The sequence below is a fragment of the Microtus ochrogaster genome, linkage group LG4 (genome assembly GCF_000317375.1).
Source record: "Microtus ochrogaster isolate Prairie Vole_2 linkage group LG4, MicOch1.0, whole genome shotgun sequence".
Lineage (NCBI taxonomy): Eukaryota > Metazoa > Chordata > Mammalia > Rodentia > Cricetidae > Microtus > Microtus ochrogaster.
The window spans coordinates 41,755,492-41,771,077 of NC_022030.1; the positions used below are offsets into that span (position 1 = coordinate 41,755,492).

The following is a 15,586-nucleotide window of genomic DNA, read 5'->3' on the forward strand; positions in this document are numbered from 1 at the left end:
TATTGGTTCCCTCATCTCCAAATCAGGCATGTCTCAATGACACGTGATACAATTATATCTACTGAATACATATTTATAATAGAAGCCTAACCCCAGAATAGAATATTCTTTACCTTTGGCATCATATCCTCCATGAATTTCTGGCCTCCGAACCCAGGTTCTACCGTCATTACCAAGGCCATATCTATTTGATTAGCCCATGGGGCCAAATATTCAACTGTCGTTCCTGGTTTAATGGCAAGGCCAACCTGCAACAGACAAATGCTATAACACATCATTTCCCTACTGGATTAAGTCACCAAGTTTGTTTTTTTAAATCAAATTACAAAAGAGAGTATGCAAATTATTCAGAGTATGACATCAGTGTTTGATTTGGATTTATTTTCCTTTTCTGATTTTTAACCCAAAAAATACTTTTCTTACAATATATTTGGATCATGACCTCAATTACTCCCAGTTCCTCCCCATCTTTATATTCTCTGCTGCTTTTGCGAAAAAAAAAAAAAAAAAAAAAACGTGCCTGGCCACAGTGGTGGCACATGTATATTTTAAATACACATTTTTTAAATTTAATTTTTTAATCCCAGCACTCAGGAGACAGAAGCAGGTGGATCTCTGAGTCTGAGGCCAGTCTGGTTTAGAGAGCTACACCAAGAAACTCTGTTTCGAAAAACCAAACCAAACATGCAAATATACACAAAAACAAAAATCAAACAAACAAACAAAAAAGAGATAAACCCTCCCAAAAAAACAAAAACATGGAGTTCTTTTGGCATTGGCCAATTACTCCTGGGGATTGTGCCTACCTTAGAGTATAGCTAGTAGACCCAGTAAAACTCCACTGTAAAAACCTGATTTTCTCCTTGCCAGTGGGTATCAATTACAAATAGCTTCTTTTTCAGGGATGGAGCCTGTGTACCTACTCCCTCTCTCAGTGACACACTCAAGCCAGACAGGGTCCTAGCATTATTTTTGTTTGCTTTTTAAAGATAACATAGCCATTAAATGCGAATGATTCCAGGGTAGTGACCTTCAGAAACGTAAGTGGAATAATAGCTTACAAACATTTTATACTTTAATACTAGATTCCAGCTGCCCACATCCAGTCGCTTCCCTGTCATTTTCCCCCACCTATCTTTCAATCTTTGACAAGCACTGGTATAAAATATGACTCCTACCATCGACTTACCTTCATCCCATTCTCCCGGATGTCTTTAATCAAAGCCCCTGGGTTCTCAGTTGCCTCAAGATGAAAGGTATATTGATTGGCACCTGCCACGGCCATTGGCTTTACCCACTGTTCCGGCCTAGACACCATCATGTGCATATCTGGGAAGAAAAGACATCTCCTGTTCACTACTGAGAGGAACATCCAGCTCATAAGATGAAGTCAGACTACAGGGTTTTTTTTGTTTGTTTGTTTGTTTGGTTTGGTTTTTGGTCATCACACATACATTTAAGTAAGATTATAAAAATCAAAAGCTTGGAAAGGAGTTAAGACAATAACTCCTTTATATACCAGCATTACTGTATACATTTCTAAACTAACTAACAAAAACATGTTAACAGGTAAAAAACTTCACGTAAGATCAGCAGTCCTCAGATTCTAGCACTCTCTGTCCGATATTGGCCAGCTGTGCAGTTGTTATATGCATTAGACCTTTCTAAGTACTGATTAGCACATGAAATACTAAGAGAAAGTACAGAAGTTCTGCTTTTTGCAGTTTACTTTGTGTAGCTTCATTTTGCAAGTTTTCTGGTGTCAACTGTGATCTAAAAATAATTAACAGAAAAGTTCCAGAAAAAAAAACACTTGGTAAGTTTTACACTGTGTAGCCCACACCAGCCTTTTCATTGGGTCATCTTTCTGCTGCACACACACTATGTTCTACAGCCTGTTCACAACCTAGCAGCTGGCTGAAGTGGTCACATCCAATGTCCAGGTACCACAGTGTTTATGACTGACTTTATTTCTATAAAATCATTTTTATTATTATTATTATTATTATTATTGTGTGTGTGTGTGCATGTGGAAGTCAGAGGACACTGCTGGGAGTCTGATTTTCTTTCCACAATGGGAAAAAAGGTTACAAGTGAGGCTGTCAAGGCTACTTAACAAACAAGTTTATCCTCTGGTTATCTTGATGAGCCTGGTGTTTACCTGCTATCAGTAGCACAGCACAAGTGTAATGATGGTGACAAGTGGACAAGTCACAAGTGCCTCCTTCGAGTATCAGCTCACACTGTTGCAAGTATTACAGTAAGAAAATGTCACAGAGACTAATTATAAGTTATGCTTTTAACACAGCTATGTGTAAGACAATCATTAATGATGCTATATCCTATAGTAGCAAATATCTAGATAAGATAATCTTTATTTAAAAACAAGCACATCTTGGTAGTATACAAGTTTGCATTAATCTTTAATAAATGGTGAAATCATATGCACACCAAAAATCGTTTTAAAATAAACTACTGAATACCCTATTACTAGTAATAAATATGATTTATATGCTTATTTTATATATCTGTATACCCAGGGCTGTGTAAAAATTTCTCAGGGAATAAGGAGTCAAGACTGGAGGAAGTTTAATAAGCCTAACTCTACATTAGGCACAGTCTTGTACATGACCCTGTACTACTTTGGAGGTAGAATCAGGAGGATCAAGAGTTCAAGGGCAGCCTGAGTTATATGAGATCCTTCCTCCACCACAAAACTGTACTGTGTATGGGAAGTGTCTTCTAGATACAGGTGATAAAAATCCAAGTACTCTGGGCACATTTGAAATAGCCAAGGCATAACTATGATGTGTTAGAGGTTAGTCATATTAAATGCACTTTTGACTTATGATCTCTCATTCTACAGTGCGTTTGTGAGAACAAAGCCGTGATATAATGAGGAGCATCTATCTCTAGGTGTGGCTGCAAACAGAACACAGCAGCTTCCTAATACCACAGTTTCTTCTTACAAGCTCTTTTGGTAACAAACACAAGGTATTCTCTTTCAAGTGACAAATTTAATTTGCTAGTTAAAAAGAAAGTCTGTAAAACAGTCAACTTTCTAAAACAAGCAGTTTAGCTGTCATTTTTGTTTTTTCCCAAGAAAAAAACTGGTGTTCGGAAAAAGCAGCCAGTTTAGTTCATGTAATGGTGCAAGTTGTCTGGCCCAAGAAACGTCACCAAGACAAAAGCGTCACCACACCCTGCAGAGGAAGTGCTTTGTTCTTCTTACTCTGTAACGTGACAATCAACAAGACATTATTCAAAGACAAACTTATTAAAATAAATATTCTACAATGCTTCACCAAAGATGCATACTGTATGTATGCACACAGCAGTGAAGTACAGTCACTACAGAAGGAATCCAATGTCACTGCATCATTGACCTGGTTAGGACACCAAAAAACTAACTCACCACTGATGTGCAGCACCAGTGTGGACAATGAAGTAGACCAGGGCTAGAGAGATGGTTACAGTATTACGAAAATAGCTGTAACCTCATAAATGAGCTAAAGAGGGTTTCTAAGGTTCCCTACAATACAGACCACTACCTTAGATAATAAAGACTTTTCTTATTAGTTTATTTCTTAGCTGGTTTTTGTGCTCAAAACTAAGACTGCATAGGTCAGAGCTTTCAAAATAACAGGGTCAGATGGTACAGACCTGTAACATAAGCATCTTCAGTGGCTAAGACAGGAGGATTAAAAGCTCAAGTCCTGCTTGGGATACAGAGTAAGTTCTAAGTCAACTAGGGGAACTTAGGGAGGCTAGGGAGATGGCTTAGTGGATACAAGTGCTGGTCACGTAAACCTTACAATCTGAGTTTGATCGCTGGAAACCATATGGAAAGCTGATACAGCAATATGGTCCCATGTACAGTCCCTGCTCTCTTATGATGAGATGGGAGGTAGAGAGAGAAGATAAGTGGAGTATGCAGTAAGACAGACCCTGCCTCTGAAGGGGGAAGGTAGACAAGGACTTCTGAAAGCTCTTCTTTGACCTCCCCTCCACAAGTGCACTGTGTCACTGTACCATATGCATACCCACACACATGTGTGCACACAAACACGTATAAAAATTTTTAAAGATTTTTTAAAACAGTAAAAGGCTGTGGTTCAAATTGGCATGTGCAAGGTTCAAGTTCTGATCTCAGTTCCACCAACAAAACCCCAGAACCTTAGAGGTTATATAGACAACGACAGACGACCTATTTAGTTATCTTTAAGGATCTTACTTTTAATTATGTATATGTCTCTCTGTGTGGATATTAGCACATAAGTACAGGTAGGGACAGAAGGCTGTGAGACGCCTGCTGTAGGTGTTAGGAACCAAGGCTGATCCTCTATAGAGCAGAAGTGCTCTTAACTGCTGGACCATCTCTCTAGCCCTGGTCTACTTCTTAAAATCCAGTCATGCATCAACTGTCACACAACCAAAATCCAACAACAAAATCAAACTGTTAAACTATAGAAGAAAAAAAAAAAAGCCCCAGACTCCAAGTATTAACACAGTTTATTCATCCTTATTTTGAACAAATTTTCTAAAATATTAAGTAGCAAATTTATATACATGTATACATCATACATGTCTGCCTATATCCAGGATGAAAAAGTAGATTGTATAAGGTGGTGGCAGTGGTATTATAAGAATGAAAGATTGATGATAGAAGATATAAGAAACAGTGAGAAATGAGAACACGAGTCAAAATAAAAGAGAAAGGAAAAACCAGTGGAAAAAATATATGAGAAAGAGAGCATTGGGATGTGTGGCAACCGTATGTGGGAGCAGTGAGATTTAGTTCATCATTTCTCATAATCAAGATAACAAATTTAATTTTAAAAAGTCATGTATGCAATACAAGCAGATTCAAGAAGAAACTTACTTTTAAAAACTCCCTTCCCCCAAAACTTAAGTTTTAAATATAATCAAGATTATATTTAAGTATATAAAATTTAAAAAGATGAACATGTTGGTAGACATGAGGCAATAATACACATTCTTTTGATCCTCTGAAAATGGATGAATCCTTTCCCAGGGATGTCCAGGAGCAGCCTGAATAAGCTGAGGGATGGCTAAGGCCAACACAAAACCATAAGCTTACTTCATATGTTTGGTTCTGTTTAGTTTTTGTAACTCAACTGTGTGGTTCTCAGGTATGAACTCTGTAGTTGACAGTGACATGTTGCATGTCAAAAGGCTGGACACACTTGCTAGAGGCTGTGCCCATAGCTACACTACTGACAACAGTCAACAGACACACATGGCTACTGAGGACTTCGAATATGCCTACTGCGAATGAGAAACCAATTTTTATTTTAATATAAATAGTTAAATATGGGTTTTAGAACTATCACCTGAACATTTCAGCTAGAGTATTTTATAAAATGTTCTACTGGCAAAAAAACAAAAACAAGTTTTCCTTAATTATACAAGTTACATAAAATATTATAAGCTTGATTCTATTTCAGTTCAAATAGCTTCTGGGTTGGAGAGATCTATAAACAAAAACAAAAACCAACCCCCTGCAAAAGAAACAAAAACGCTTCATATTTATTATTCCATGAAATGAAGCTTATCTTTGAAAAGACCATATTTGAAAGAAATAAACTGGGTGCTGGAACACTTAGCTGAATGATAAATTCAATTATTAGTCATACAAATGTAATGTCTGCTTAGCCTGAAGAAAGCTGGGGATGGAGAGAAGAGTCGTCAGTTAATGAGCTGCTCTTCCAGAGGACCTTGGTTCCTTCCCAGAACCCACACGGTGGCTCACACCCTTCTGTAACTCCAATTCCAGGGAATCCAATGCTCTCTTCTGACCTCTGAGGGTACCACACACACATATACACGCAGGCAAAACACCCAAATAAATAAGTTATATATTATAAATAATACGTAAATAATAAATATATATTTATAAATAAATCATAAAGAAAATCACGAGTTGAGTTCTAGCCCTCCCTTCATGGATCATATTATAGTCAGTTCTAAGAACAGAATGAAAAGTGTTTCAAGTTAGTTTGGACCAGTTGCTTAGAAAGTCCTCTCTGAGCAGAGGACAAATGACCTGAGGACTGTCAATGAGGCCCTCAGCAGAAGAGTTTTCCAGGTAGAATCAGGTTCATGGCGGAAGGGAAGGGAAAGGGTGTGGATTGCTAAGAGCAAGCTATGAAGGCCAGCACAGGAAATAACAGGAGAAGGGTGCAACCTCTGTTTCCTTTATTTAAGCAATGTAATCAATTTTAAATGTTTAGCAACCCACTTACCAAAGAAAGGGTCCTGTCCTAGCTGCTTTCGAAGACTTTCAACCACAGGGTGACCAAAAGTGATGTTGGGAACAAAATGCCTACAAAACAAACAAATAAATCTTACTCTGAGAACATTTTCAATTTCATTTCTGCATTTATCAATATGCTTTCTGAGAAAGAAACAAAGGAATGTTTGGGATGGCAATTTTTTTCCCATATAATTCTTAACATTTTTAATATTAGACAAAATTAGGCAAAAGTAACCAGGTAAGATCGGGCTTACAATTAATGTGTGCTGTCTCATATATCTTCATAATGACAAGACTATAACTCATAAGTCATGGCAAGCAGAAATGGAAAGATGACAAAGAATTTCTTACTTGCTCAGGTGACACATTAATTATGAAGAGATTCTAATACTGACCTCAACCTGCCTCTAATTCACATCAATCACACCACACTGAATGACAATTTATTTAAACCCTTTAAACAATAACCATTAAAAAATAGCTTGGTATTACAAATAAAACTGCTATGACATATTAGCTCAGTCAGCCCAAAGCACACTTGCTCGACTATGTTCATAGCAGCTTTGTCATAGCAAGAGCCTGGAAACAGTAAGATGTCCCTCAACTGAAGAATGGATAAAGAAAACGTGGGACATTTATACAATGGAGCACCACTCAGCTGTTAAAAACAATGACATCAAAAAAATTGAAGGCAAATGGATGAAACTAGAAAAAAAAAAAACCAGCATCCTGAGTCCAGACCCAAAAGAACAAACATTGTGTGTACTCACTCACAAGTGGATAGAAGATATAAAGCAAAACAAAGGATAACGAGACTACAATCCACAGCCCCAGAGAGGCTAGGTAATGAGGTATCAAGGAGTGACACATGATCTCCTGGGGCAGGGAAATAGAAGAGATCTTGTGGGTGGACTTGGGGTAAGGAGCTCATGGAATCTGGACTGACAGCTAGGACGCCTGCATGTGACTGACCTAGGCCCTGTGCATAGGTGTGACAGTTGTGCAGCCTGGACTACTTGTGGGACTCAGCAGTAGAGCAGGGGCTGTCCCCAATGCGTTGGTTGACTTTTAGGAACCTACTCCTCATATTGGTCTGTCTTTCCCAGCTTGAAAGCAGTAAGAGCTTAGTCCTACAGAAACTTGGTAAGACACACTTTGTTGATTGGTACCCATGGGAGGCCTGCCCCTTTCTGAACAGAAAGAGAGGAGTGGACTGTGGTGCAGGGAGAAAGGTGTTGAAGGGAGGAGAGGGAGGGGAAAGTGATTGGGATGTAAAATAAATGACTACATTTAATTAATAGAAAATTCTTGCAAGGCAAAGACTTAAAAAAGCAATTTTTTTGCTGGGTCTCAAAGTCAAGAAAAGAAGAAAGAAAAAAAAAGCAATTTTATAAAGCTGTGCTGGACAAAAATAACTTGATCAGAGCTAGTAGTACATTGAGAGCATAGTTCACCCCAGATATTATATTGTTCTCCATACTTCCGACTAATAAAATAAATACTGTTTACATTCTGTTTCAGGAACATTATAACTGACATCCTGACAGAAGTCAGTTAGTAATCTGTGGAACAGAATTAAGTCAGCCTGCCACCAACCAAAAGCACTTAGAACCTTCAACCTTCTTAGTTCACCTTCTATTGTATTATCTGCTCATTTAAATCTTTAGGAAACCACTTTCCCTCATGTAGGTCATCCTATACTGGGTGCAGCAAGTCCTGTGTTTTATAAAGAATAGACAAAGCCTTTACAGTCGCATACACTCCCTTCACTCATCTAATCCAATCTCATTAGCAATAGAGGAATGAGTGTTAACAACTCAGTAGACTTTCAGTTGCAGGACAGTTATCAGTAGGAAGCCAACCGAGCACCTCCCAGCTGCCTGTACACCCAAGACAGCCCCTGTGATAATTCTCGTCAATGGTCTGTGAGTTTAAGTGACATATGCCATTGTACAGTCAGAACATAAAAAGCTCAGGCTAAGCAGTCCTAATCTGAAATCCTATAAAACTGGGGACTTTTTGAGCACCAATATGATGCCACAACAGACAAGATGGTAAATTGGTGTGATGGTGCTTGTGGTAATCCCAACACCTGAGAGGTGGAAGAGGATCAGGAGTTCAAGCTACCCTGATAAAGAGAACTGTACATAAAAGTTTCACAAGACATATATGAATTTCATGAACTTAGACCTGTGTCCCATCCCCAAAGTAACTTACAAAGCACACATAAATATTCCAAAATCCAAATAAAACCCCAAATCTGAGACTTCTAATTCTGGTCACAAGCATGTTAGATGAGAGCAGCTCAACTTGTACCTTCCTGCTCTCACTTCACCTGCCAGCCCAGCCTAGAAAGCTCTCTCCAAACAGAGCCGTGGGGTGGGAGAAGGTGAATTCACCTGCCAGCCCAGCCTAGAAAGCTCTCTCCAAACAGAGCGGTGGGGTGGGAGAAGGTGAATTCACCTGCCAGCCCAGCCTAGAAAGCTCTCTCCAAATAGAGCCGTGGGGTGGGAGAAGGTGAATTCTCAGAACAAGCACATGGAAGGGCACTCATATTCAACTGCTACATTATTAGCAAGAAATAGACTACAGTGCTACTTCCCGAAACCTGGGCTTTGAGAAAATCTAAACAATAATGTGCACAGCAATGTGAAGAAGGAAAATAGCAAAAGATTAAAATAAAAGCAAGTATCCCAGGAGCATTCTATATTAGAAGATCAAAGGACTTACGGAATGTTGAGATGTATAGCATCAGAAATAGCTGAAACACAAGTGAAGGTAGAAATAAGCAAGTTTAGGTCAAAGGGAGAAAGGCTGTCGATCAAAGCAGGCATAGGTTCTATCAGATTAAGGGTGTCCAATGCTGAATGCAGGTGTTTGGAGTTTATTGCACTATAAATATCAAGTGGGATAATAGGGCAAGAAGCAAGTAATAAAATACATACAATGAAGCATGAAGATGGACTTAGCAATAAGTTGCAAGAAGGAAGGAAGAGGTATTGTCTTAGTTAGGTTTATCATTGTGAAGAGACACCATGACCACAGCCACTCTTATAAAGGAGAACACATAATTGGGGCTGCCCTGCAGGTGCAGAGGTTGAGCCCATTATTAGCATGGAGGCATGCAGGCAGACGTGGTGCTGGAGAAGGAGCTCAGAGTTCTACCTCTGGATTGGCATGCAGCAGGAAGAAAGAGTGCCACTGAGCCTGGCTTGACCTTCTGAAACCTCAAACCCTGTATTACACTTCCCCCAACAAGGCAACACCTTCAAAAATGCCACTCTCTACGATAGTCTATGGAGACTATTTTCAGTCAAACCAGCAGAGGTATTAATACTAAGAATTGGTTTAAAAAAAAAAAAAGACAGGCAAAACTAAGAGTTTCTGTCAACAATGATTAGATACAAAGGGGGGGGTAAAAGAGAGTAAGCTGTGGTTAAAGCTGCAAGTTTAGATGACAGGCAGGGTAAGTGCTCATAAAAAACTTACAGTCTAGGTATAAGTTCTAAATACTTCCCATTCACTAAACTTTAAATCTGGCAACCCTGTGAGGCAGGTAGCACCTGTATTTTAGAGGTGAGGGAATGCAGCCCCGTGTCACACAATCATGAGTGCAGGTGGCAGGAGTTACCACACACTACAAAGTCCAGTCTTAGTCTTGGCATTCACCTGCCAGGACAATAACAGCTAGAACAGCAGACCTGAGAGAGGACAGGACTCACATGCAGGACAGTCCCGAGCAGGACAAGTGGACCAGCGTGGATGAGTTCTCTAACCGACGGATCCTTGGCGGTTCCATTTCTAGTATCTAGAACATTATTCTACTGCCTACCTAAGGACAGTCGCTATCAGAGCTCGATGACACACTTAAGTTACTTACAGTAGAAATAAGGGTCAGGTAAGCTGGCAGCAATCCCAATGGAGTATTCTACAACTTCACACAAAGTCTTTAATTGCATATACTGTTCTTTTAATTTACCGTGTGGCCTTGAAATTAAGTCTGCTCAGTTTATGTCTTATTTATTAAGAAAACAAATATAGTGACAAAAGACAGGCTGAGAAGCAAATAAGTACAAACTTACTTGAGAAACACAAATGTAACGTATAAAAACCACTCTCAACTTATGTGAGCAAGTTGTGTTTGTGTTCCTGGTGATAATTCAATGAACGGGGTTCACTAACTTTACCAGGAGCACAAAATGCATCAATATTCTCACAAAAAAAAAAAAAAAACAAAACTAAAGGCTTGTTCGCTGAGCCATAACAAGGACAGAAACCCAGGCATGAAACCAAGTATCTTGAAATTGCCTGACACCACCAACTATCAAGGGATTTACAGCTTCTTCATGAGGGCTCCTGAGGTTCCAGAGACCCAAGATCATGACTTTTTATCAAATGCCTCAAAGATCTCTTACCAGACTAGAAAATTCTAAATGAATTCACTCTAAAGAAAAGGAATTCACCAGAAAAGTCAACTTTATAACGATTCTACTCTGATATTTCCCTCCTTGAATGCAATCCTTAACCAGGGGCTTGCTGGGATTCCAGTAGAGCAGCTGTAACACAGGAACACAAGCTTCCTCTCTCACCAGTGCTGTACTTACTTCACTTAGTGATAACTAGAATGCAGTCTACTGCAGACAAATCAACAAACAAGTAAGAGAATTAAGGTCGGTACAAAATGTACCAAGACTGGAACCAGAAAACAATCAGATATCATAGAGTCACTAGCCAGTTGCAGTTGACAAAGTTAAAAAGCAAAACTGAGCACATGAGACGGGCTGGAAGTGGGTAAGGCACAAGGCACAAGGAAATGTAGGACTGGTTAAAGGTGCTTGCCTCGCACAACTCCAGCCCATCATGGCCATATCAGAAAACACAATATGGATGCCAAAGCTCTGACACCAAGTCAGAAATCCAGTATTCATGTGAAATCTCCCCAATTTAAAATCCTGAAGACTAGTTTAGATGTAGGTATTTGCTCTGCTTCCGTGGTTGGGATCAGCCCGTTCCAGCCACCATCCTGTCATGATGTGTTTTGTGTTTTCCTCAAAATGTTTTTGCAGAAAATAAATCTGCCCTTTATTTTAGGTATTGAACCATACTTGTGTCTGGCCACCTAGTGTTTCCCAGCCCAGTTTTTTACTTTCTAGATAAATTCAGTTTTAAGCAGGTAGAAAACTGGGGTGGGGGGGTGAAGTGGGAAAGAGAACTTATTCTGAGGCCGACCACCTTTGTAAAGGGAGCCCACAGCTCACTTTTGTACTGTTACCCTGGAAACACTGCACCACGTGGCAAATGAGGTGGCCAACACCAGGTCCTTCAGGTTTTGTCTGCTCAAGTAGGACGATAGGAGAGAAGCTCTACTTCTCTAAATTGGTTTCCTCTTTTGCAAATGAGTAGAAACAGCTTTTACTCAAGGAAAAAAAAAGTTGGTAAAGATTAAAAGGCATAAAAATTGTACATGAAGAATTTAGGTTTCCCAAGCCAGTGCCTCCCAGCAAGAGTAGAACAATTTTTTTTTTTAAAGTCTGCCTTCTTGCGTTATTTACTAATCTCATGTCTGCCATGGGGGGGTCTGCTGGGAGGGGCAAAGGTAATTGTTCCTAGCAATGCTTCCTGCTATTACTAAGCAATGATAACATGGATGCACACAGATACCAAGGTGAGCAAGAGACAAACATCAGGAGAGAGAGAAAATAATACAAATATAAATTACTACTTGAAGATTACTAACTAAAACTTGTAATTACTAAGTACAGAAAATTCCTTCAGGGTTCTGTAGAAGTTCAGGCCACACAGAAAGTACTTCTGAGACATAGTTACATTGCCTTGATTTTGGTTCCACCTTCTTTTTTTGGCTATGAAACACGGCACTGTACCTCACTCTTCATTGACAAACATTAACCTCAAAAAGTACCTCATCAGCCCCCAGGTTCCTAGCCCTATACAAAGAACTAGATAACTAAGGAATGCTGAGAACAGGAGACATATAGTCTTACACAATAACAAATGGCCAGCTCTAAAATGTACACACAAGTAACATACAGATGAGCAGGTCACGGTTACGTATTTAGGATGTGTGTGTGTATAATAACAATTAATTTAAAAAGAGGCCAAGGATTTGAAAGAAAGCAAGGAGGTAGTATATGAGAGGGTTTAGTGGGAGGAAAAGGGAGAAACAATGTAATTATATTACAATTTTAAAAAAATAAAAGTTTTAAAAGAAGGTTTAAAAGAAAGTACTAGACCAGAAAGTCATGTGCTTCTAAGTACTACGATTCAATATTCCTATTAGCAAACTGAAAAGGAGTGTTCTCCATTCATTCATTCTGTATAAGCAGGCTCAGAGCTGCACCTGCAGCCGGACCCATGCCCAGACCCCTGAGTTTTCTCAGGCACCAAAAACATAGCCACAATCTTTATGTTACACACTTGGTTCAGGGGACCACTTTCAGTGCGTGTTAAGAGAAAATAAGAGATTTAACCAGAGAGCAAAAGGAGAAAAACCTGCTACAGAGTAGCCAGTGACTTTTAAAAGGTCCATCTCAGTGTGATGGCCCAAGCCTACAATCCTAGCATTTGGGAAGCTGAGGCAAGATTCAGAGATCAAGGCCAGTTCGATGTTACATATACGTTTTCTGAAAAAAACAAAAAACAAACAAAAAAAACGAACAGCAACCCCCAGTTCCACCCCAATAAGAAAAAAAAAAAAAAACCTAACTAACCTCTTGGAAATAACACATATTTGCCGATGTGACTGAGGGCAAACAGAGTTTGATTATCTGAAATAAATTTATTTCTCTATCTCAACCCAAGGCTTTTATCATTCAATGCGGAACTTCCGGTGGGAAATGCTAGTGGAAGCCAAGAAGACTCAAGTTCCAAGTCTGTCACAATCTTCTGTAATCTTGAGCAAGTCTTACGGCCTCCTTTGGGTCTAGGTTTATTTCTCACTTTATAACCGACTTAGGAAACTTGGACCCTGATTCTGAGCATGATAAAGCTAAAACTACAATGCTTCAAAATTACTTACAAAAATCTGACCTCCCTGAAGAGCAGGGTGCCTGAAGAGAAAATAGACAGAAAAATCAGACTTCGAAAGGTTATTCGATACGACTAACAACTGTAGAGAATCTGTTACACGTCAGGCCCTGGACTTGCTCATTTCATTTTGCCAAAGACGCGGAAGCGTTCTATTATCAATAATACTTCCATTTTCCAAACACTACAACCGAACCTCAGTGAGGGCTGAAGCGGCTTGTCTAAAACAAGTCAGCAAGTGGTCGAACTTAGGGATCACATACAGGTGTCAAGCTCGCAAGCGTGGACGAGTCTGTCTCGCAGCTCTGTCGCGGGCTAGGTATCTGAGTTTGGACAAGTCGTGCCGGTCGCACCGAGCCTCAGTTTCCCTGCCGGCTTCTGAAAGAAATGCCCTGACTACTGAAGGTGGCTTCCGGGTCCTAGTGTCACAGGTTACTGGGGTGGGGAAGGACTGGGGCCCGGGCCCCGAAGGCAGCCCGGGCCGGCTCGGTGCCCTCAGCAGAGCGACCCGGGAGGCCGCCCGTCGCAAAGGGGCGCCGTGCACCCAACAGGCGCTCGCTGAGGTGCAGCGACGCGACCCGCGCGGCCGGCCCGCCCCGAGCCCCGCGGAGTTACCCGTCCATTACATCCAGGTGCAGGTAGTCGGCCCCCGAGTCCAGCATGCGCAGGCACTCGGCCCCCAGGTTGGCCAGGTCGCTGTTGAGGATGGACGGGCCGATCTTGCAGCCCGACGCCATGGTGCCGGTTCCCTAGAGCGAGTGAGCCCACGAGAGCCCGGGCCAGCGAAGACTTCGTCCCGATTGGGCGCGCCGCGCTGGCTCCGCCCCTTGCCACCCCGCACTCTCTTCCGGACTCTGCCGGAAGCAGCGGTCCTGCGGCGAGGAAGTCCCGCCTCCTCCTGGGGGCGGGGCTGTCAGATGGTGGCGAGGGGCGGGCCTTTTGCCTCCGGTCTTGGAACTTTCTTCTCAGTAGAATAGCTTCTCCGTTTTGTAAGGAAAAACAGTTTATTGAGTATAGTACAAGAAGGCAACGGGCCCATCAGCTAGACTACCGCCTACAATGTAGGAATTTGTTTTCAAAATGTATTTTTTTTTTACTATTGCTTACATGTATACCTTATATTGTGATCATAGCCCCGGTTACCTGCTTGTACACCCTTTCAACTCGTGCTGAGCCTTTTCTTCCTAATTAATCCTTATCCTATTAAATATGTATGTGTGTCTGCAGGTTTTGTGCAGGTAGCCACAGTTGCTTGTGCACTCGGAATTGAAGCAGTCCTGTCACACAGCCAGCATTTTATAGCACTCCTCACCCTCCAGCTCCCACAGTCCTTTGCTTCCCTCTTCCGTGATGTTCCCTGGTCAAGGTGGTGAGAACAGGTGGCTGCTGGGTGTAGGAGTTTCTTAGGCTTCCGTGGCCCTACTTACTCTGGAGTAGACAGATTTGATACAGTTGGTTATTATTCGGCCGTAATTCTTGAAATGGGTAAGTGTCCTACTGCCAAATGTGTCCAGAGTCTGGGTCAGGAAGAAATATGAAGCCATATGAAGATAATCATGGCTTCGACAAGAGGAATTTCTAAAAGACAAGGATAGGGTACCTTATAATTTTATAATTTAGATGCCATGGTTTCTATTGCCACAGACAGAGGTCAATCAAATCTTTAATGTTCTGACACGGACTAGCAGAATTCCAGCAGGTCATAATCTGGGCAGTGAAGTTAAATTGGTTACCTGTCTTCCATTCCTACATTGCGCTCTGTTGTGAAAGGTGGGGGATGGGAAGTGCCTGTAGGTGGATATCAATTGTATATAGAAGTGGAGGGGACTGATGGGTGATGTTAGGCCAGGCATAGAGTGCAGGTATGAAGAACAAGAGATGAATAAAGAAGGCACACTCCAAGTCTTCAAAAATGATCCTGAATGAACTAACCCATTCCCAAAGGAGAGAAATGAAATTGGAGAACATTGAATACTTTTAGATTTATTTTATTATATGTGCATATTCAAACACAGAAGTCAATAGCTTTCATAAATATCTTTCATAAACATCTCAGTATTTATTCATATGCATTTTTCCATGCTCTTTGGTCATTCAGTATTCCTAACAGACTTTATAGCTATCTGAGGGAAGTTGGCTGTGTAGTCAATCCTTTGTTTTTACCTACAAAAATGGCTAATAAAGGACTTTAATCCCATGGTCACAGTGACTATTAAAATATTATGGAGGTACATAGATTTATGATCCTAAATGATCCTTAAATAA

The 15,586-nt window shown here is 40.7% G+C and overlaps 1 protein-coding gene across 4 annotated transcripts in view; it reads right to left on the reverse strand.

Annotated features, from left to right (window-relative positions):
• Nucleotides 1-14,121, reverse strand: part of Rpe (ribulose-5-phosphate-3-epimerase) — a 17,844-nt gene extending 3,723 nt beyond the window's left edge. Inside the window, exons 1-5 of one of the 4 annotated variants that reach the window (XM_026786436.1) lie at nucleotides 13,948-14,121; nucleotides 13,314-13,344; nucleotides 6,267-6,346; nucleotides 1,190-1,329; nucleotides 114-248 (exon numbers count right to left, since the gene is read on the reverse strand). In XM_026786436.1, coding sequence (XP_026642237.1) covers nucleotides 114-248; nucleotides 1,190-1,327 — 273 coding nt within the window. In that variant the 5' untranslated portion in view covers nucleotides 1,328-1,329; nucleotides 6,267-6,346; nucleotides 13,314-13,344; nucleotides 13,948-14,121. Of the gene's footprint in view, nucleotides 1-113; nucleotides 249-1,189; nucleotides 1,330-6,266; nucleotides 6,347-13,309; nucleotides 13,345-13,936 lie in introns of all 4 variants that reach the window. The other 3 variants (XM_013351642.2, XM_005361439.3, XM_026786435.1) reach the window with 3 other exon arrangements.
• Between the last annotated feature and the right edge of the window lie 1,465 nt (nucleotides 14,122-15,586).